This window comes from Macaca thibetana, chromosome 1, assembly GCF_024542745.1.
Source record: "Macaca thibetana thibetana isolate TM-01 chromosome 1, ASM2454274v1, whole genome shotgun sequence".
Classification (NCBI taxonomy): domain Eukaryota; kingdom Metazoa; phylum Chordata; class Mammalia; order Primates; family Cercopithecidae; genus Macaca; species Macaca thibetana.
This window is the reverse complement of record NC_065578.1, coordinates 63,689,399-63,712,733: the sequence shown is the minus strand read 5'-3', so window position 1 is coordinate 63,712,733 and position 23,335 is coordinate 63,689,399. Positions and strand designations below refer to the sequence as shown.

The 23,335-nt window shown below is 42.7% G+C and overlaps 1 protein-coding gene across 1 annotated transcript in view; it reads right to left on the bottom strand.

The window, feature by feature from the left end:
* The window catches only part of CACHD1 (cache domain containing 1), a 225,867-nt gene extending 204,165 nt beyond the window's left edge, over positions 1–21,702 (bottom strand). Inside the window, exon 1 of the mRNA XM_050757476.1 lies at positions 20,887–21,702. Coding sequence (XP_050613433.1) covers positions 20,887–21,084 — 198 coding nt within the window. The 5' untranslated portion in view covers positions 21,085–21,702. The remainder of the gene's footprint in view (positions 1–20,886) is intronic.
* Positions 21,703–23,335: the final 1,633 nt, after the last annotated feature.

Below are 23,335 nucleotides of genomic sequence, written 5' to 3'. Positions count from 1 at the left end.
AAGCCAGGAGCCATTTGGTCTTGTCCAGTGGCATTAATGTACCCACAGACAAAGGCCAAAGGGGACATGGAGGCCAGAGCTGCTGGTCAACGGTTTGTTTTAAGAAAACAATAGGGGGACCCAACTCCATGCTATCAGAATAAAGGTCATCCTTCCCCGTATTTTTCTCAAGTTATACAAGTGGCCTTATTCTTCAAGCAATAAAGAATTCCACTAGCCTTTTGCTAAGGATAAAACATCTCCAAAATATAGGTTGTTTAAACTGCAGATATAGAATAGTTTCTTCAACTGTCTTCTTTTTTCCAAATGAATAATGCTACCTAGATGAAAACAATGTTTTTCTTCACCTTTTATTCCAAATTTCTTTTTTTTTTTTAAAAAAAAAGCTTTTAAAAAATTCATACAGAAATATTTTAAAATTCATACAGAAATATTGAGGGGAGTTCCAGTTTCAAACCATCTTTTGTCAAGAAAGAACACTAGTGAAAGATACTTTTAGGAAATCAAGTACAGTATATGATTTCAACACAGCAAAGCTAGTGTCTCACTGTTAATTTTTATTAATAATAATAATAATAATAATAAAGGCTGGATGCAGTGGCTCACACTTGTAATCCCAGTACTTTGGGACACTGAGGTAGGAGGACTGCTAGAGTCCAGGAGTCTGAGACTAGCCTGGGCAAGATAGTAAGAGCCTGGCTCTACAAAAAACAAAATTTTTAATTAGCTGGACATGGTGGTGCCTGCCTGTAGTCCCAGCTATTCAGGACGCTGAGGCAGGAGGATCACCTATGCATGAGAGACAGTCAAGGCTGCAGTGAGCCGAGCTGGGCAACAGAGGTGATATGGTTTGAATCTGTGTCCCCACCCAAATCTCACGTCAAATTGTAATTCCCATGTGTCAGGGGAGGGTCCTGGAGGGAGGTGACTGAATCATGGGGGTGGATTTCCCCCATGCTGGTCTTGTGGTTCTTGAGTTCCCACGAGATCTGATGGTATAAAAGTGTGGCACTTCCCCCCTTGCTCTTCTTTCTCTCTCCTGTCGCCATGTAAGGCATGCCATGCTTCTCCTTTGCCTTTCATCATGATTGTAAGTTTCCTGAGGCCTCCCCAGCCATGCAAAACTGTGAGTCAATTAAACTGATTTTCTTTATAAATTACCCAGTCTCAGGTAATTCTTTATAGCAGTGTAAAAACAGAGTAATACAGAGGGAGACCATTTCTTTAAAAAAAAAAGGAGAGGAAGCAGTCCTTGAAGAAAGGTACTTCTTTTCCCAGTGCTTTGGGTCAGTTACTCCATAGAGGGACCTTGGCATTCATGGACTGCATGTTTATAGTTTGGACCATTTGAGAGCAACCCTTGCACAAATTTAAGCAGGGTAACAAATTTTAGACATTGTTAGTATTACAGTCATATCATACTGGTCTCTAGATTTTAGGCAGATTAAATTATTTACTTTTTAAAAGTTATTTAAGCAAAGATTTTTCTAGAGTTTTCTCTTTTAATTTTTACACGAGAACCCCATAGGATGGGGGTTTTCTGCAAATTAAAAGGCAAGAATTTTCAGTCCATGTTTGAAGAGAGAAAATGTTGCTGCTCTGCACCTATGTTCCCACCAGCATTTGCTGACTTCCCTGAGAATAAAAGGTTATAACTGAAAAAGCATGATACGAAGTACTTTTATATAAATTGTTGCTTTTGGTCTTCACTACAACCCTTTGAGGTAGGGTAAAATCCCTATTTTACAAATCAAGAAATTGAGGCTTGCTGAAGCCAAGTCACTCTCCCTTTGCACGACTCCTTTGTGATTGTTCTTAAAAGGTGAGATATTTCTGAAACTCACTGAAGGGAGAACATGATGTTAGCAAAGCATTGCACCACCCACAAAGTACATTCTCTCCCCTCAGATGTCTGAAGGGTACACACATCTTCTGAGAAGACGGAAACTCATCAGCTTGAGGAGAAAATGCCAAGTTTAAAATGAGGCTTGTTAGAGAAGAAGCTATCACAGTTTATTAAATTAGCTTTCTCTCCCAGCAAGTGTTTGATGTAAATGGCAAGGGTTCGAAGGTCAAACAGGAAGAAGTATGTGCTTTAATTTCTCCCCCCTAGAGGTGCATGAATGTTTTCTATTAACGAAAACCCTGTAGCCAACAAATCCTGGGCTTGGATCAAACAGCCCTCCATCTTTTAAGTTATAACATCACAAGGAGACATTTCAAGAGGAAACCATGCCCAGTCAGACCTGCAGTACCAGAGAGAGGGCTGCTTCTGCCCTTTGGGAATTTGAAAAATATCTTCCTTTTTGCTGAAACTGCTTAGTGACAGACAAAAATATCCCCAAATAGTTATTCCTGATCAGTGGACAGGGTCATCATTGAAAGTGGGCAGGGGCTGAGGTAGAGCTATTTGTACCTCTGGCCAAGGGAATTAGGTACCTTTGCACCACTCCCTTTGGCTAAGGTAATTAGGAATGGACGTTCTGACATCCAGCTTGGTCCACTGGGGTATGTATGAGTTAGGTAATAATAGCCAATACTTACCTGTGCTTAGCATGGTATGCAACGCATAGTAAATGCTCAATAAATAGGAACTAATAATATTATAACACTTCCCCTTTTCCTCGTCCTTAATAACATCCTCCCCATCTATTATCCCCACACAACCAGGACTCTTCCTGGCTGCTCAAATCTAGAAGTGGGGAGTAGAGTACAAAATTCTGAAGACTTAGCATTACGTATCCTCACATGAAGAAAAAGCAAACACTTCCTGAGACCTCTGGCATCAGGCATTGTGCTAGATATTCTTACAAACCTCATCTCATTTAACTGTACAACAATGGTGGAAACAGCCCTGATTTTTACAGTAAGAAACCTGAGGTTCAGAAGGATAGCAAGAGAGCTTGGATTAAAATCCCATTTCTCCTAAACAGGCTTTTGTGAGTTGGCCTGAGAGTGGGGTCTGCTTTTATAACCCCTCTAGGTGAATTGTTCCAGACAACAGACTCTGAAATGAGCATTGAAAGCCAGACTCTTTGTAAACTGGGGATTGCTGGAACCGTCCATATCTCTCGCCTCCTCTGGGGAAGGTCTCTGCACTACTTAAAAATGGCTTTTAGTTTGGAGGACTCAACTCCTCCTTCAAAAGCACATCCACAAAGCCTACAAAGGTAAGCATTCCTGGCAGGGCAGTCCTGGGAGAGTGGAAAATGGAAAAAGTCTCAGGGCAACTGGCAGCTCAGTTATAAGAAGGAAATAAAAAACCAAGTTGAAGGTTTATAGAAAACACACAGAGGAAGAATGAAGCATAGTAATTGTTTACAGGCCACTTGTGGGCTGTCTAAAAATGCCATAAATAAGAAATATAGCTTGGGACAGACTAGCTTAAAAAGACTTAATCCCTCAAACACAGTCCTCCAGGGAACATGACCCATGGGCATCCATCAAGCAAAAATCTCCACCATTGCTTATGAACAATTTCCCATGATTTCCCGGAGCTGACCCTCATCCCCTGCTGTTCCCAGCCTGCTTACTAACTAATCCCCCAGTAGAATGTTCACTCCAGGAAAACAGGGCTGTATCTGGTTGACTTTTCTATCCTAGGTATCTACCAGAGTACCTGGCTAGTAACAGACTTTAAATATATGTTAAATAATTATTTAGTTTCTCATTCACTTAATTTTCCTGGTTAAATTGTTTCAACATGAGAATCATTTCTAATATTTTAAAGGTGTTCTACAGTGATGTGAATGCTTTGAGGAAAAAGGCATTTACAGAATTCTAATGTGATGATAAAAGTAAGAATAGCTCAATGTTTATCTACACAATTTTGATCTCAGTCTTGTAACTAAGAGAATCAGTGTATAAAAGTCAAATTCTAATGAAATGGAAGATACCTGAATTCACTGGATAAGACATACAACTTGGCAGGTTGTATGCACAATGTGTATTGAAAGAAAGAATAATGGAGGAACATGTTGTTATGTTAGTAGACCTCCCACCTCTTCATTCAATGTCAGACATTTTGGGAAATAGTAGCACAATACTCTCACTTCAATAATTTATGAGCAAAAACACTAAATGAAAATTCAACAAGAAATTTACCAGGTTACCTGCAAGTCCTATACAATCTTGATTTGCATCAAATAGAAGACAAACTTTTATGAGGAAAATAAACTCAAAAAGGATGTTTTTCATGCTTTACCTCCTTAATAATATTTTACTATGTCATAATGAGATTCTCTGTACAATGAATCCTCTATAACTGTCCAGAGTAGATTTTGTTTTGGTAACTACAAACCTCTCAAAAATCATTTATAAAAATCATGTATTTTAGTTTCACTAACTAGATGAAATGATTGCAGGCTGTTTAAAAACCACATCCAAAAGTAGCAATTCTCTTTGTAACTTTTCTCAGTATCATCACAGAACAGACACAGCCAACCAGAAATTAGAGATGAACAAACAGAGATGGTCAAAGAACTGAAACTTACAAAACACAAATCATAAAAGCATCTACCACCAGCTACTGAAAAACCCAGTTCTACCTATAAAACATATTATGTTTTTAAGCTGTATCTGTAATAATATGTTTATAAAATGTAAATCCCACCAACATGGGCAATTCCAAACCACAATCACATCACCTTACAAAAAGTTGAAATTATATTCAAATATATAAAGTATTAGAATTGCCTTCTAAACCAATTGATTTGAATTCTCCTACTAACCAAATGAATTAAGCAGTTCCAAGCACTATTGTTGATGTAACACCACCATGCACTTCCTATGTTTCATGTCTGTCTTGAAATTAGGTATGGCAGGTGCTAAGTAGATAATCAGTTACATTTTTTTTTCAAAAAAAGAGGAGGTCCAGCATAACCAAGACACTACCAAAATGATCAAAATCATTCCCTGTATTCTACTGCCAGTGGAATGGTAACAGCGATAATTGTAGTAAATATTGGTGTCACCTCTCTGCTATCCAAATCACTGGATTGTGTAGGTCATAAAATGTGAGTAGAATCAACCCACTTCTAGGAGGTTTAGGCTGCAGGAGTAGGTCCTGACTGGCATAAACTAATGTAATCCCATTCTCTTGTATTCCACTAAGGTCCAGTCAGAGTGAGCCCAAGCCATCCTTCAAAGCCTAGGGGGGAGAAAGATGCCCTCTTCTCCTGAAGAGTGTCCTGTACCTCTGGGAAGCCTAGCATCACTGCACTCATTTTACTACAGGCAAAACCAGCCTGAGGATAAACTGACAGCCAGAGGGTGATAGAGCCAAGAGAGTGAGAGAAAGAAATGGAACCAGCCAGAGGGATCCTTCTAAGCAAAAGCCAACTCCCTTGTTTTTGTGCCTAAAACCCTCCAGTGGCTTCCCATTTCAGCCAGAACAAAATCCAAACTTGTTCTCCACAGTGATCCTATCCTCACTCATCTTCCTTTATTCCCAATTTTCTTCAGCGCCTTTGTTCAGCCCTTCACACACACTGATCTCCTTTCCTCCACAGGTCTCTGTATGCTTTATTCCTTACAACAGGTCCTCCCAGGCTGCTACCAATCATCATTCACGCCTCCATTCAAATAGCAGCACCCCCAAGAGGCCTTCTTTGAACTCCATGTTAACCTACTTTATGTCCTTCACAGAACTGGTCAGGGTTCAACATTACCTGTACTTAACGTTTACATGTTTAAATATTTATCTCCCTCTTATAAGAATGTAAGCTCCTCAAAGGCAGTCCCAGCTCCCAAAGCTGTGCTTGTGCATAACAGAAGTTCAATCTACAGTTTCTTACAGATTGACTGACTGACTAAGCCCAAGATTCTGTGCAGGCCACATTGATCCAAAAATCCTAAATAATGCTTTGTTTTTAGCTGCAAACAAGAACTGCAAAACCCACAACTCTCTTGAAGATTTGCATATACCCTGGATTACACTTTATTATTTCTAATCCTGGATGTCATTACTATTTAAACAATAAAAGCAAATTTCCTTTGAGAACAATGTCATTTGAAAGAAAACCAATTTGTAGTAGTAGAATTTGGCTCTCATCCCGAACATAAAAAGCACGTCTGAATACATACGTGTGAGCGCGCACACTCTCTCAAAACTCGACAATAAATTAATATATGAAAACTTTTTTGGGTTATGGAAATGTTATAAAACCAGATAGTGGTGCTCACTGCATAATGCGACAAATTTAATAAAAATCACTAAATTATTTAAAAATCAATAATAAACAGCCCAATTTAAAATTAGCAAAGGTTTTGATATTTCACCAAAAAAGATACACTAATGGCAAATAGGCACATGAAAAAAATGCTCAGCATCATTGTTCATTAGAGAAATATTCACTAAAACCACAATGAGATACCACTTCACACATTTTATAATGACTAATATTAAAATGACAGATTCTACTAAGTTGTGGTGAGGCTGTGGAGCAACCAGGACTTTTCATACATTGCTGGTGGGGAAACAAAGTAATACAGCCCCTTTGGAAAACAGACTGGCAGTTTCTTATAAAGTTTAACACACACTTAACATATGGCATAGTAATTCCACCCCTAGAAATATGAAAACTTATATTCAACCCAAAACCGCTATTAAACCCTGAATGTGTAATAGTAGATTTGAAACATCAAAAAACTCCCAGCCTGGGCAATATGGTGAAACCCTATCTCTACAAAAAATACAAAAATTAGCCGGGCATGATGGTGCATGCCTGTGGTCGCAGCTACTCAAGAGGCTGAGATGGGAGGATCACTTGAGCCCAGGAGGTGGAGGCTACAGTGAGCTGTGATCATGCCACTGCACTCCAGCCTGGGTGACAGAGAAAGACCCTGTCTCAAAGCAAAACAAACAAAACAAAAAACTACCAAAAACTCAAATGTTCTTTAATTGGTGAATGGATAAGCAAACTGTGGCATATCTGTACAATAGAATGGTACTCAGCAATAAAAAGGAATTAACTATTGATACATACAACATGGATGAATCTCAAATGCACTGTGTTAAATGAAAGATGCCAGACTCAAAATACATATCATAATGTTTCCATTTATCCTTTTCTGGAAAAGGCAAAACTATAGATATGGAGAATATATCGATGGTTTCCAGGAGTTTCAGGTGGGGAAAGGACTGACTATAAAGGTGCAGCATCAGATAATTTTGGGGAGCGGTGTTACTGTTGTATATCTTGACTGTGGTGTTGGTTACATGACTGCATTTTCAAAATTCATGAAACTTCAACAAAAAGTGTGTATTTTCACTCCCATTAGGATAGCTACTGTAAAACAAATAAACCAAACAAAAAACAAGTACTGGTAAGGAGGGGAAGAAATTAGAACCCTTGTGCATTGCTGGTGGGAAAGTTTTAAAATGGTACACCCACTATGGAAAACAGTATGGCAGTTTCTCAAACAATTAAGCAGAATTACCATATGATCTAGCAATTTCACTTTTGGGCACATGCTCAAAAGAACTGAAAGCAGACTCAAACTGATATTTGTACACTCATGTTTATAGTAGCATTATTCACAGTAGCCAAAAGGTGGAAGCAAGTCAACTGTCCATTGATGGATGGACGGATAAACAAAATGTGGCATATACACACAATGGAATATTATTCAGCCTTAGAAAGAAAGGAAATTCCGACACATGCTACACATGGATGAACCCCGAAGACATTATGCCAAGTGAAATAAGTCAGTCACAAAAGGACAAATATTGTTTAATTCCACTTTTATGAGGTGCCTAGAGTAGCCAAATTCAGAGAGACAGAAAGTAGAACAGTGATTTGCTAGGAACTGGCGAGAGGGTGGAATGGGGCATTATTATTCAATGGTACAGAGTTTGGGAAGATGAAAAAGTTCTAGAGATGGATGGTCATGACGGTTGCACGACAATATGAAAGTATTTAATGCCACAGAACTGTACACTTTTGGCCACGACTAAAAGAGTTACTGGGAAATATACCTGAATTGACGAGGAATAAGAATCCAAATTCCTCCCTTAGCACCACCCTTCTGCTCATATGCCGTCAGCCGCCTGGCTTGCTTTCAGTTTTTAAACTACACCAAGGTCCTGTCTCTCAAGACCTCTACAAAGCCTCTTCCTTCTGCTGGAATGTTACACCCCCTAAACCTCTCCCTGGTTGGCTCCTCCTTCTGCCATGTCCCCTCCCAACGTCTCCCTTGATTGGTTCCTCCTTCTGCTTGGCCCCCAGCCCCTCCCCTGATTGGCTCCTCCTTTCCATCACTGCTTCAGATTCCCTTTTAGAGTTGTCGCTCCCGCTCACCCTTGTCCAATAATGATTTACTGAGTACTTCTAAGAGCCAATCACCATTCTACAGGAATATAGCATTGAACAATACAGTGCTTACCTGTGAGAGGTTAGGGGGCATGACGAACACTAAAAGAAACAGGGTAGGAAACAGTGAGGAAGGGCAAGGGAGGTGCTGTTTCAAAGAGGGTTGGCAGGGATACTTCTTGCTGTTCTCAAGCAAGAGGAGCAGCAAGTTCAAAGGTTCTGGGTCAGGAATGTGCTTAGAGTGCTGAAAGAACAGAGTTATATGCAAGGGGGAGGGGAGGTAAAAGATAAGGTCACAAAGGTGGAAGGGGCCAGATCACATCCAGCTGCGAAGGCCACCAGTAATTCAGGATTGTACTGAGTCAGATGAGAACCTTTAGGGACTTTTAAGCAGAGGTATGACATATCTGACTTACATTTCTAAAATATCTCCTTGGCACTCTTTTTTTTTTTTTTTTTTTTTTTTTTTTTTTTTTTTTTGGTAGAGACATGGTCTCACCATGTTGCCCATGCTGGTCTTCAACTCCTGGCCTCAAGGGGTCCTGCCACCTCGGCCTCCCAGAGTGCTGGGATTACCAAAGTGAGCCACCACACCCAGCCCAGCTTGCCCTTGGTACTCTTTCTAAAGGCCCCATATTTCCTTCATAACATTACTCAAAATTTACAACGTATATTTATTTGTAAGATTATTTGTTTAATGTCTATTTCACCTAGCAGGCTGCATATTTTATAACAGTAGGAATCATGTCTCTCTCTTTGTGACAACATAAACTCAAATCCAAGTTTATGGCACACAGTCTGTGTTCAATAAAGATTTGTGAAGTGAATTAACTAATGAACTCTAACCTCTAGGATAAAGTAGACCCATGTATATTAGTTTGAAAGTACACAATCATTTTTGTATTTTTTACATTCTTAAATGTAGCCCAACTTTCTCTAGGTGACTATATTAAACATTAGAACCAACTAATACTTAGAGTCTACTTAGAGTCCTAATGTGCTTGATACTGTAGCAGATACTTCTACTCACCTGAAACGTTCTTAATCTTTAGTAGCAGATAAAGACCCTAGACATTTCATAGTAATTCTAAAGTAATGAGATGGACACATTAAACATAGTAGTAAAAGCTAAATTTGTAACAGTAACTACTAAAAAGTTACAAAGTCTACCATTTAAAGGCTGCTGGGCAATGTCTGTGGTCTAGAAATTTTTGAGTCCTCATAATGTGACACAGACAGGGGTAACCACCAGGACTACGCAGTGTTCTTTCCTGTGTTCTGTGTTCTTTCCTGCAAGAGCTCATGCTCTAATAAGTCATCTCCAGGATGTTTTACTGCTTGTAACTCTTGCCTACATTTTTTTATCTGAATATGTGCAAATAATGTATTTGCCTCTCTCATGGTCATCTGAAATCATACTATCTCAAGTTTAAAACACTCCTAACAAATGTGTTTGGTTCATAATTAGCACACAGGCTAACCCCCCGAAGACTACAGAAGTGGCAAATTTCCCCTTTTCACAAATGGTTCAGTGAAGCCAATTCTGGATCAAATAGCCAAGACTGCAACAAAAAACAAACCAACCAACCAACCCAATCTATGTTCTCCAGGTTTTTCCCCAAAACCACTCAGGGCAGCAACAACTCGGTGACTAACAGTCCCCTAGAAAGGGAGCAGAACAAGCAGCAGAAAGCACTGGCTGTCTCCTGCAGTGGCCAAGGACAGCTCTTGTTCAGGCACCGCCAAGCAGAATATGGAAACGAACCCATTTCAGCATGTCCTGTCTTTGGGATGTCATGAGAAATATAGGCTTTAGAGAGAGCCAATCCATTAAAGCAGATTGTGTCAGGACAAAGAAGGCCCAGTATCCTGGCAGAGGTACATGGAGTAATCCAAGTGGGGGGAAAAAGTCCCATGAAGTTTCATATGAGTTAGCAAATAATAGAGGACGGACAAGAAACCCAACAGGTCTTTCTACACCTCTAGTCCCCTAGAAATGAATGCAGTGATCACAGAAAAACTCTTAAAATATTTAAATATACAGACATATGCTACCAGTAATATGGACATGAAAATATCCTGAAACCATTTATAAATACTATACATTTATATCAGAGATGATATACTTCCAATTTTCTTTTTCAAATACCTTTTAATGGTAATACACAGCACAGTAATTGCCATGGGTTCATGGCTTCTCTGTAACATATTTTTTTTCCTATATAGAATCCTCACCTTATTTTCAAGTGACATAGAAATAAAACTACTGTAAGCTGGTTAAATTTTTATATACAGAGTCAAGGCAGACTGATGAATCTATATTTCAGCATATTTATAGATCATTAATTTCTAGCAATTCATTTTTTGAATTAAGATTTTTTTAAAGAAAGCAAGAAAAGTTGGCCACCATAAACTAGACTCAGTTTGTGTTTTTCCTTAACATGCGCCTTATCAGCTCAGCCACAGCTGAAGTGATTCCAAATTGCTTTATGACACACTTGGATTTTCTCCTGCTAATAATTCCTCCTTCCTGCCCATGACTGGCAGGCTTCTTCCACACTGCAGTAATGTGGGACAGCTAATTATCTACCAATCCACCTTGCTATTCCATACTTGGCGACTTTTATCTGCACAGGACAGCTGCACTCTCTGCGTTTGAAGTAAAATGTCAGTCTCTGCTAATGCAACAAGACTTACATCATTAATGATGTCTCCACACTTTGAAGAAACAACTCAAAGCCTAATTAAAAATTCAGATTCATTTTCACTGGTTTGCCGATTTTCACTGTCCTTCCACCAGAGCCTTGAATATCTTTAAAAATACTCCATGCAAAAATAAAATAAAATAAAAATCCAAGGGGAAGCAAGAAAAAAAAAAAGGGGCTGCCGTTTTGGGCTTTGACTGCATCTTTATAATAACTGTTATGGTTGGAAGAGAACCAAGACATTATCATGTACAAGATAAGAATTTACTCCCCTGGCTTCCCCTCTACAATTACAATAAAGCATACTATTTCCAGAGAAATATGGACTATAAGCTACTTTTTACATTCCCCACTCTGGTATTTAGGTGTTGGAACTTTTCAAACGGTAATTAACTCGGAAATCATTTGACTGTGTACATCTGAAGTACAGAAAGCTACCTTTGAACTCAGAAAAAAAGAGGGCAAGGTAAAGAAACATTTAAACAACATTTAGTTTGTTTCATCATCACATTAAATGAACCATTCCTCCAAAGTAGTAATCCTATTGCAATTTTCACAAAAAAAAAAAAAAAAAAAAAAAAAAGGAGAGAGAAAGAAACAACTTCATATCCCCTTAATGACTAGGGAGAGAGAGGTAGGTCACAAAATCCAATTTCTAAATAGAACTTTACCTGAAAATTACAGGTAGAATTTTCTTCTGCGGCTTTTACATAAACAAACACAAAACAAAGTCATTCCTCCTCTAAAGTATTTTTTAAATAACTTACCTTTTCAGAAAAAAAAAAAAAAAATGCTTCAATGGTACTGGTTCACAATGATAGTTATTGACCAGTTAAGTTTGCACTTAAAAAAATCTAACAACATTCTAGTAAGTCTAAGAATTTTTTAACTTTCTTCACTGACTCACTGACTTCTAGGTATTTAGCAACTTAAAAATCTAGTCAGCTGTCAAATTAGACCATCAACTTTAAGTTCGCAGCCATTAAATCATTAAGCCAAACTTTCTTTTCAGAAGAGGAATGTATACTACTATATTAAGTTTCCTTTTCCATTCTAAGAGAAAAATGGGGGGAAAAGGGGGCTCCCACAGTATAATATTATGAAAAGGGTCAAAAAACGAGAGACTAAAACCAAAACATGAGTTCTAAATCTATCACTTACTACTGGTATGATCTCCAGAGAGCCACTTCCTCACTGGGTCTCAGTTTCTGTAAAATGAACATTTGTAAAACAAGCGGGGCAGATTTGACTATCTCTCTGGTCCATCCCTGTTCTCATAGCAGCCAGTGATCTGTAGATCTGAGAGGTCAGGGAGAAATGGCAGGTCTGCTAAGCCTGGATTTGCACAACTCCACAGGAGGGACCACACTGGGCAGCCAGCCTGTCTTTGGACCAGAGGCAGGGAGTCCACCTTGCAGGATCAAACTAAACTTGGGGAGGCAAAACCCAGAAATGTAGCAGGCCTTGGCAACCGGTGACTGCTGAACAGCGTCTGAGTCTGAAGACACTTTGGCTGAGTTTTCTAGGTTCTAAGCTTTCTCCAGATTTTTGTTTCTTCTCCTCAGAGCACCTCACCTCCAAATACAAAGAACTTAGGCACAAGCAGCAGCTAGTTCCCAACTTAAACATTGATAAGCTACTGCCAGCCATACTGAAATAGAGGGGAGAACCTATTTAAGAAGTAGGCATGCAAAGAGACAAAAACAGCGTACTGGCCACATGCTTTGAGCCCTAATCCAGTCCTGCCCAAAGATCTACCCCAGACACTTCAAGTGCATAGGGCAGTAGCTTCCTTTCTTGCCAGTGTGAGTTGAGTGTTCTGCTGCCTGCCATGTCACAAGTCTTTACTGACATGAAGGATCCAAGAAACACCCCCCAGCTTGACCTCTGCCTATTTCTCCCACCTCTATTTATGCCCTTTCTTCCAACTAGTTCTCTAAACTCCAAAACCATAATGCCATCTTTCCACTCATCAAAGGTGTTACGCTTTTCCTCAAAAAGGAGCCTTTTGGGAAGTCCACTCTGACTAACCAACTCCTACTTCATTCCACTTTCTCAGGGAGGCCTGCCAGAATCCCTCTGTGCCCTTAAATAGGTTAACATCCCTGACACTTTCTCCAAGCATCCCGAAACGCCTCTCATAACATTACCTCAGAAATTAACTGACAGGTAGGTATCTCAAACCTAACATAGTACCTGGCACCAAGTAAACCTTCATCTTGTTGAAGTCATTATGATGACAAGTTCATCTCTCAAAGCAATCCATTCTAGAACTCTTCTATCAGAAAGTTCTTCTTTGTATCACAGATAAATCAGCCTCCCCATAACCAGCACACAACCCCTGCGTTTTCTTTCTGGAATCCGCTGAATAATCCTAACCCAGACACTGCAAATTGGTGGCCTCTGGCCCTATCCAGCCTGCAGACATGTTTGGTTTGGCCCACATGGTGTGTGTGTGTTTTTGTTTGTTTGTTTGTTTTTGTTTTTTAAACTGAATTAGTTGCCAAAAATTTAAAGATATTTTATGGAAAAAACAGACACCCAGCTTCTCATAAAAAACAAAGTCATGTGACAACATTGGACCCACATGGCTACTGGGCAACAGAGTAGCTGAGTGGTCCTGCCCCCCTTCAGCCTTGGCACAGCCCTCCAGCTTGCAACATCCAACACCACTCCCTGCTTACCTACACCTGGTCCACTTCATTCGTTTTGTCTAACTGACCTCTAGAAACACGAATTCGATATAGCAACCCTGGGTGTACTCAGGGTTCCCATATTTTAGCATTTATTTCTATATTGTCTTGAGCCATCCAAGTTGGTTTAGCCTCTCTGGATATGACAGAGCTCTGCGGTCTTAGGGCGAGGCACTAGATGTCCTATTACTCTCAGCCTCCGTGTAATGAGGAACCCAATGAATATTTGCTGACAGACTGATCAGAAGATACCGTATATTAGTCCAGCTCTTCCTCTTCAATCTGCCTGTCTTCTCTCCCAGTTACAGCTATCTTGCTTGGTCCTTTTCTGACTCTTGTGTCTTCTGGAAGAGGCAGAGAACAGGGACAAGCGGTAGATGTGGTTCATGTTGCAGCAGTCCAGTTTGTGTGCCTAGGCTACATGCCAGCCTTTAAGAAAAACAAGGACCCTCCCAGTCTTGTGGGGAAATCCAGGCATGAAATCGAGGGCCAGACAGCACAATTAGGGATAGACCTAGAGGAGCTTCCCCAAAGAAGCTTGGCATTACATCGGGAAGGCTGGGGAATTTGCTGGGCAAAGGTATTAGCGAATTTGCAAAAATCTAGGAGACTCAGCAACGGTTTTATTCAGGCACATCATTGTTAAAAAGTGTAGCCTAAACAACCTCCAAAATATTTATATCTATTTGTCAATTGTAAATTTTATACACTAGTATACCAATATATTATATATATTATAAAACATTACAAATATAGGAATTAAATAAGGATGCAATAAAAATGTCATAGATGAAATTATGTGATATCCGGAATTTGCTTCAAAATAATCTGAGGGAAGAGCAAGTGGAGGCAGAGGTAGAAATGAAACCAGCCTGACCATCAGTTAATAACTGTCTAAGCTGGGTGAGAGGTATGTGGATATTCATATGCTATTTTATTTACCTTTGTATATGTTTTTAAATCTTTGTAGTTTAAAGAAATAACTATGACTAGCCAGGTCTAGCATTTTCTTCAGAAAGCCCCAAGCATGGTTTTGCACCACATCCAAAGGTCTGTGAACCATATCTTAAAAACCTGGGGGCAGAGGATTGACCATATTGAAATCTGCAGGTCTACAAATTAGATTTCAGTTTCCTTCAGGCTCAAGAGCTACATGTTTACTACCTTCCAGGTTCTGTGCCCTGGCGCTAAATGAACTGCTCTCACATGTATATTTCTGTTTATTGACTGCTCCTACCTGAAGCCCTGAGCTAGACACTTGGTTATCCTTTAAAGTATATTTCCCACCATCAGCTACATGAAATGCAAAGACATTGAAGTTCAGAGTGATGTAATAACATGCCAGAAGTTACACAGTTAATAACCAACTGGCTGAGTCAAAATTCTTGTCCCTGTTGTCCCTTCATATTTTGACTTTCAATAAATTCTTACTCCAAGGTACAAGCATACCTAAAATAAATCCCACTCCATCTAATACCAAAATTCCAGAGTTCTGCAAGGTTCCTGCCTGCAAGTCCACTTAAGCTCAAGGAAGGAACTCCTCAAGCAGCAACCAGAAATAGCACCAACATGTTACGAAGTGTAAAACCATCTCCACTCCCTCCCCCAAGCCCTTCCAGACTCAAGTACTATTGGCAGGAAAAACATAATAAGCACAAGGAATAAGGCCAGCTAAGATAGGCATTAGTGAGAAGGAAGTCGAGGAAGTGCTAAGCACAACAGAGACAGTTTATCAGAAGTCATTCAACATGCTTTTTCTTGGGCTAATTCCTGACAAGTTCAACTCAGAGTCATCCGTCTGTCAATGGTCAGTTTTCTTCTATTCTAAATATCCATTTTCAAAAGAAAGCAACACAGCAGTTTTTCCACTAAGGCTTATATGGTACACAAGGCATAGAATCAAACCACATTATTTGCATACACAGGTGATTTTTCCTTCGAAAATGTTCTATATTGTATAATTTACACATTCAAATCATTCTAAACCAGCCCTGTCCTATCATGATGCATGTGATTTAGAGGAAATTACACATCTTACCAAACATGACTGCAAACCAGCTTGCAGTTACAATAGAGCCAGCAAGATGTTTATGTCCAATAACCACAGAAGCTCTAGGATAATGGCCAAAGAAATGAAACATGGGAGCCACACGAAGGGGCACAGGAGTCAGAGTCCTGTTCAGGTATTCAAGATACACCAGCTACCTTGTCCAGTGTCACCAAAGGAATCAGAAACATCTGATGAACTACTGATTTGGCTACCCTTTATGTGTGAAGCAGCAGCAGCAACAGCTGCTCCTGCTTTTAGGACTGGCCTGTGTATGTGGACATTTCACTGAAAAGGACAAGGGAGAAGTAGCTAACTTCTTTGACTTCACCAAAGGGGCTTGGGCAAGGCTCCTCTATGCTCCCACAATATCCTGTTTCTCTCTGTACCACTGCACTAACCTACTGCAGTGGAACGCCTCTATGCCTCTCGCTAACCACCTGTATCATAATGCCTCTTTTTGTGTCTATTTCCATCATTGGTTGAGAGATTAAGTGCATGGGCCAGGCTTTAGTCACCTTTGACTGCCAGTTTAATCTAACCCAAGACCCTTCATAGAGCAGAAGCTCCCCAAAAGTTTGTTGGATATATGCGAAAATGAATAATGCAGGACAGACACAGTAGCTCACACCTGTAATTCCAGTACTTTGGGAAGCCAAGGTGGGAGGATCACTCGAGGCCAGCAGTTCAAGACTAGCCTGGCCAACACAGTGAAACTCCATACCTACAAAAAATAACAATATTAGCAGGGTGTGGTGCTATGCGCGTGTAGTCTCAGCTACTCAGGAGGATTGCTTGAGCCTAGGAGTTTGAGGTTACAGTGAATTATGACCACATCACTGCACTCCAGCCTGGGTAACACAGCAAAGATCCTGTCTCTTAAAAAAAAAAAAAAAGGAATAATGAATTTAGTGCATTGCTGTTTTACTGCATACAAAGAAGGCTTGCTCTTTACTTTCAGCTGTAGTCACTATTTACAACATTGCTTTATATCTTTGACACTTCTGCCCCAGATGAGCCCTTCAGTTCCTGAACACGCCTCTGTTCTAGCTGCTGCTTTTTCTTCAATTGGAGTTGAAGCTCCAGTTCTTGCTTCTGGTATTTCTTCTGCCCTGACTGGAAGAAACACTGCTCCTCCCTCCCTCCCAGGCCCTATCCAGCAGCTGTCTGACCAACCTGCTGCTCTGTCTGCCAAGTTCATAGTAAGTGTGCCCAGCCCGGCAGAGTTGGGCTAACTTTAAGGCAGGCGCACTGGCCATGTGCCAGGCCCTTGCTGTTAGGAAGCCTGTATTGTCCTATAATGTTAAATGGGCCTTATAAGTGCCTGGCGAAATGGCTCCCAGAGCCAGATATGCCTTCTAACAAGCAGGCATTGTTATTTAGCTGGTTTACCTGTGCAATCTTATCTCCTCCTCCAGAATGTAAACTCCTTAAGGAGTTGTGCTGGAATATGTCCTTGTAAAAAATCCCCTGAATACCCAGCATAGAGCTCCATGCTCAGTAAGCTTTCAATAATTATTTCTCCATTTGAGAACAACCACATCCATCAATATTTCTCCGTCCCAGCTTAACATTAACAGATGCCTTTACATGCACTATTTCCTTTAAGTTCACAGAGCAAATCTTGAGGAAGAATCACCATCCTCAATTTTACAGATAAAAATCACCCATCTTGCAAATGGCAGAGCTGGAATCCAGGTCTCTACCTACCCAATGTGGGGCTCTTTCCACTCCAAGATACTGCTTGATAAAAACTTGTTGCACAAATAAATAGGCAAAAACATGTCTCCCTGGACACAGCCACTTACTGCTCCCAGACCTCAACGCCACCATGGTTCCTCTGCACCAGACCAGTGAGGAGATGACGATTAGGTTTTTGACTTTTATCCATGATGTATGATGTCTGCTGCCAGGGGAACAGTATTCAGTGACAGCTTTCCCAGAGCACTGGCTAAATTGGTTGGCACAACTTATTTAAAGATTTTTTAAAACAGTTTGTCCATTATTGAAAAGGAACAACAAAAATCATGAGTAGGCAGCCCCCACTGAAGAATTTTCCAAGAAAATCTTCAAGATAGATGCTTTTCAAACTGTCTTCTCTATCAGCAAGTGCAAAAACTACGTCATGGGAAACTATGGTACTGCAAGAAGGCTAGGTTTCTGTTTTTGTAAAATTACCCCCTTGCAACTCCTTATAAGCAGTAAGTGCTGCCACTCGAAATACTGCAAAACAGCAGGCCTGGTTTGAGGGCTACTTTGTAATTTCTCAAACTTTAAAATTGTCTTTCAAGAATTTCAGCAGCAAAAGCCATATAAAAGTCTGAACATTGACTTTTTACATATAAAGAGACCTATAGAATGTTTCTCATAAAGTGAGATGCTGTCCTGAAAGGCCTGTACTATGCTCAGAATGCCAAGGTCAAATGAAAGGAGTCAATCCCTTAAGCAAGGGAAGACATTCTTTTCCAAAGAGACACAACTGTCCCCCCTCCACCCACACCCCGATCATCTTCGTAGGAAGTCAGACCTTAAAGCCTACGTGAGGCTTACCTCTGAAAAACAGATTAGCTCCACATCTAGAAAATCCAACATGCTGCAGGGAGGGCTATATAACCTACGCTTTAGGTAACTAAACCCACATAATTTCAGACCCACTGAACAAATCCCAAAGGTTTACAGATGAGAATGTGGGGCTCAAAATCTTTGTTCTAAGGTCAGAAATCTAACCTGCATTCGACTTTTTTTTTAACCAGTCTAACTAAATTAAAAAGACACACTTTCTGCAATTTTCCCAGATAGAAGCAAGTGGCAGATCAATGTACAGCTCAAGAAGTAGAATTTAAATACAGTATGTGTGTCTCCTTTCAAAAAAGGAGAGAAGCCACTTCACATTTTGCCAGACAAAACCCTGTCCACGGGAGGTCCGTTTCCACAATGAGGTTGCAAAGGTGTTAGAAAGAGGCCAGTTGGGAGGAGATAAAGGGCCATTTGGGCACAAACCCCCCACCGATCAGAGCTTTTTTTCGAAGTGTCTCTTTTTCAACAGGGAAGCCTTTTAAAACTACATTTGCTTAGGATCCCTACCTGAATGACAATGTGTTGGGATCCAATTTCACCTTTTGTCAAGGACTGGGTGAGAAACAGTAAAACGGCTGTCAGCATCTTAGAAAAAGCAAGTCCTTAACTTACAAGGAAAAGGCATGGAGGGGGGTGGTAGGGGAGAATCCTAAGATTTCTTGTCCGGCCCTAGTGATGGAGTGAAGGTGGCAAATGCCTACAAATCCTACAACCAGAGTCCACAACTCCAATATATTAAGTTTCCTTTATTAAAAGAGGTGCCTCAATGCAAAACTACAATTCTGTTTGTGCTCTGAATGGAAACATTCACCACTATTTTTTTTAATCCTAGCTTTCCATCTTTTCTAAAAGTCACTTCACTCCTAAGAACTCAGCAATAATCAGAAATCAGAAAATGCATATGGACAAAATTGCAACTGAATCTGAACCTGAAAGATCGGCATAGTTGAATGATGCATCTTAAAAGCTTATCTATTATTATGCAAATCAAGAAAACCCAACTCCATTGCACTTCAGGGCCGGGTGTCTGCAAATAAATGCAAAATTACCTTTCAAAATCCATCCACTCTTCAGTCCTCAATGTCACCCTTAAAAATAATCCCAGTGGTCTTTCCCTACAGTAGAAAAGGTCTGTGGAACTTGCCTCAGGAAAATTGTAACCTCGTGGGTTACAATTACACTGGTGTGGGGAAGTGGAAAGAAGAAGGAGGAAGAAGGAAAAAGAAAGGGAGGAGGAGGAGAACAAGAAGGAGGAGAAGGAGGAAGTAGAAGGAAGAAAAAAAGAGAAGAGGAGGATGAGGAAGAAGAAGAAAGAAGTAAGAAACCTAAATCCCAAAAGTGACTTGAACACCTCTCCCGGTGGAAGGTGGAAGGAGTGGTCACAGTAGGATGGAAATCAGAAACCTATTCCAAGAACGCATTCTTGGAAACTTCGATCTTTCAAAGACCACATTCATCCCCATGATTGTTAGAATGTATAAGAGAATGGTGTTAATTTATATAAGAATGTTATAGCAAAGGTTTCAGGCTGGGAATGTCATCTCAACCTCTCCTAATCTAGTGGGCCTTTATGGCCAAGTGGATTAAAATAACAGCGGGGAAGAATCTCCAGGTGGTTGGTGTTCAGCAATTTTTACTACTGTTGGTCGTGAGTAACATCATCAGGATTCCTTACTAGCTGTGGGCAGTTTTTCTGTTACTCCCCCTTCCTCTCCAGAGGAGGACGGACATGATAAACAATTTGGAGAAATGGGAACCTTATTCACTTTGCTCCCTTTCTCCTCGACCCAAAAAGGCACACACGAAACAAAAATCATACAGCAGACAACACGCAAACCACAGCAGGATATGCGGAAAGCAACAAAAAGAGTCCCCCAGCAGGATTAGAGTCGGGAGTCTACCGGGAATCTACCAGGCCAGCCCCTCCCCCCATGCTCCCAGGCGGGGAAAGGAGCGCGGAGCCCTCTCGGAGGGCCGCTCTCCGCCGGGACCTAGGTGTCCCCGGGGCAGCTGCGTACGCTGCGGCGCCTTCCCTCCCAGCGCCCATCGGTGCGCCTCGGTAGGGGGGACGCGAGGACGCGGTCAAGGGGGTAGGGTGGGGAGTTCGGAAAATCGTCCGAGCCAGACGGGGCTGGCTGCTCTGGGATGGGGACACAAAGAGGGAGGGGAGTTTGCAGGGGTGGCAGGGTGAAAACAAGCCTGCATGGGAAATGGGTGCAAATTAGAAAAGAGGTGCGAGGAAACTGAAGAATCCTTGACGAGATGAAGGAGCTGGTACTCAGAAGAGCGGGGCTGTGCAGGGTCAAGTGGGTTCCGTGCAAAGGGCAGGGGATTCTGCAGAAGAGAAGGGCAGGGGTAGACGAGTGCATGGAAGAAGAGTTGGTGTATTGTCAGGGGGTCTGTACAGAGGACAGAGGGGTCCGACGGGAAGCCGGGCTCTGTGCATGCAAGGAGCCGATGCACACAGTCCAGGGGACTTGTACCGGGAAGTGGGATGGGGCTTTGCGCAAAGGAGAAAGGCGGGATGTCTGGCCAGCTCGAGGGCCACTTACCTGCATGGTGACGACCCCCAGCTCCTCGACCGCCAGCCTGCGCATCTGGCTCGCCAGCACTTGCGCCTCGTCCAGGATGGAGAAATCGGCTTCGGCCCCGGCGCCCAGAAGCCAGCACGCGACCAGGCAGAGCAGCCAGAGGGGCGGCCGCAGTGCCCGGGCCCCGGCCGTCTCCTCTTCCTCCGGCTGGCGGGCCATGCTGCCTCCCTCAACTCCCCGCCGACGGGCTCCGGGCGCGGGGAAGCGGGCCGCGGGAGGTGCGCCCAGGGCCCGCTCGGCGCACCCCGCAAAACTTTCTTCCTCTGCTGCAGGCTCGGCTCCGCGTCGCGGTGGCGGCGGCTCCCAAACTTAGGAGGCGCCCGGCTACAGCGCGGGAGCGCGGGCGGCCACCATCGCAGGGCTCCGCGGTGGTGGGGGGAGGAGGCGGCCGCCCGAGCGGTCCCCGGAGCCCGGCGCCCACCCGGCCCCCGCGGCGCAGAGGGCGTCTCCGAGAGCCGGGGCGCCCGCAGGCCGGGGTGCGCGGGGCCCGAGGCTGACAGTCGGAATCGGAGTCGGAGTCGGAGCCCGAGCCGAGCCGCGGGGCTCTCGCTTCCTGCGAGTCCCGGCGCAGCTAGCAGGCAGCGGCGAGGGCGGGCGGCGGCCCCGGGGAGGAGGAGCGGCGGCCGGGCTGCGAGGCTGGGGCAGCCACCCGAGCGAGGAGGGAAAGGGAAGGCTTCACAAACCCACACAACTGAAAGAAAGAAAGCAAGCCGTGGGGAAAGGGAGGCGTCTGGTGCCACCACGCTGCGCTCCGGCTCTGTGCACTTCCCGGCTGGGCCGCCGCGGCGGCTGCGGAGATTTATGGAACTAGCGAGAGAGGCGGGGAAATTCCCCCGGTTGCCCCTCCTCTCTCTCCCTGGCTCCCGCCTCAGAACCTGCCCCCCGGGACGCCGGGGGCCGGGGATCAGCCTCTCTCTCTGCTTGGGGACCGGCCCAGCCCGGGCAGGGGAGCCCACGGACCTTCCCGTGGCTGGAGAGGTAGACCCCCGCCAGCGTTCCCCGCCTCCGTCCGCGCCAGGGAGCCCACCCGGCCCAGGTTCCACCCATCGAAAAGTCCTTTAAGTTCTAGGACGCTGGCTGTCTGCCTGGCAGCGGTTGGGGAAGAAGGGGACTGCCATGTGTAGGTCCACTCCCTCTCCTCGATGTTATTCATCACAATGACTAGCCAGCGTTCCACCCACAGATTTCTGTTGGAACCAGCCACCGTGTGCCCGGCACCGGGCTCGGGGGTGTGCATATTATCATAATCTCCGCGACATGCCATAGGAGATACGTATCTTTATCCCAATTTTTTAGGTAACAAAGACTGAGGCTTAGAGAGGTGGAATAAATTGCCAAAGGTCACCCAGGGGATAAGAAACAAATCCAGAGTTTAAGCACAAGTCTTACTCCAAGGCTCTTGTTCCTAAACAAGACACAGTTCTCTCTGTCTCTCTTTGGAAATGAACCATCTGATCCCATCAAAAACAAGAAAAAAAAAAAAAAAAAGAAGAAGAAGAAAGAAAGAAAAAGAACGACTGAACCGGAGTCCACCGCGCACACACCTGTTCTGCCTAGCATGGAGAGGCAAGGGTAACCTTCCTGTTTGTCCCTGACTCCTGGCTCAGGCTCGGTGAGAAATCACCTGTTGGAAGCACCTGGAACAAGTCAACCGGGTGTGTATGGAGAACAGCCACTCTCCCTTCCAAGCCCTGTGTGGTTGCTGCTTGCAGGTTCCTGGAGAACAGAGCCAACACTGGCAAGTTAAAGGACTAGTCCAGGGTTACCTAGCAGAGGTGGTAGCAGGATTAGAACCTGGATTTCGGGCTCTTTTCATTTTACAGCAGAACCTTCTGTTTTACATCTTTGACTATATTGTATTAAAAAACTCATCTTCTCTTGTAAGCTCTCCCTGGCCCATTTTTACCTCATTGTGATCACTTTTCTATTCTCAACTCCCCTGCTAATTTTTGTATTTTTAGTAGAGACAGGGTTTCGCCATGTTGGCCAGGCTGCTTTCGAACTCCTGACCTCAGGTGATCCACCTGCCTCAGCCTCCCAAAGTGCTGGGATTACAGGTGTGAGCCACTGTGCCCGGCCTGTGATGTTTGTTTTACATACTAAGGCAAGCATGTTGAGTGTGGGGACCAATCCCTTCACCTCCACATCATCCACACAAGCACATAGTAGTACTGGAAAATTTATTCTTGAGTTAATAATGGGATAAAAACCTATCTGTGTGTCTTCTATTCCTGGAGTTGAGCTGACATTTGTTAGAAAGATGATCCTTTAACTTCTGTTTTTTTTAATTGTTGTACCTTTGACATGACACTCAGCAAGACAAAGCATATTAGTTCATGTGATTAGTTGAAGAGTAAAGAACAAAAATAATAATGACAGCTAGCATTATTTTTTGTATTCGATTCTTTAA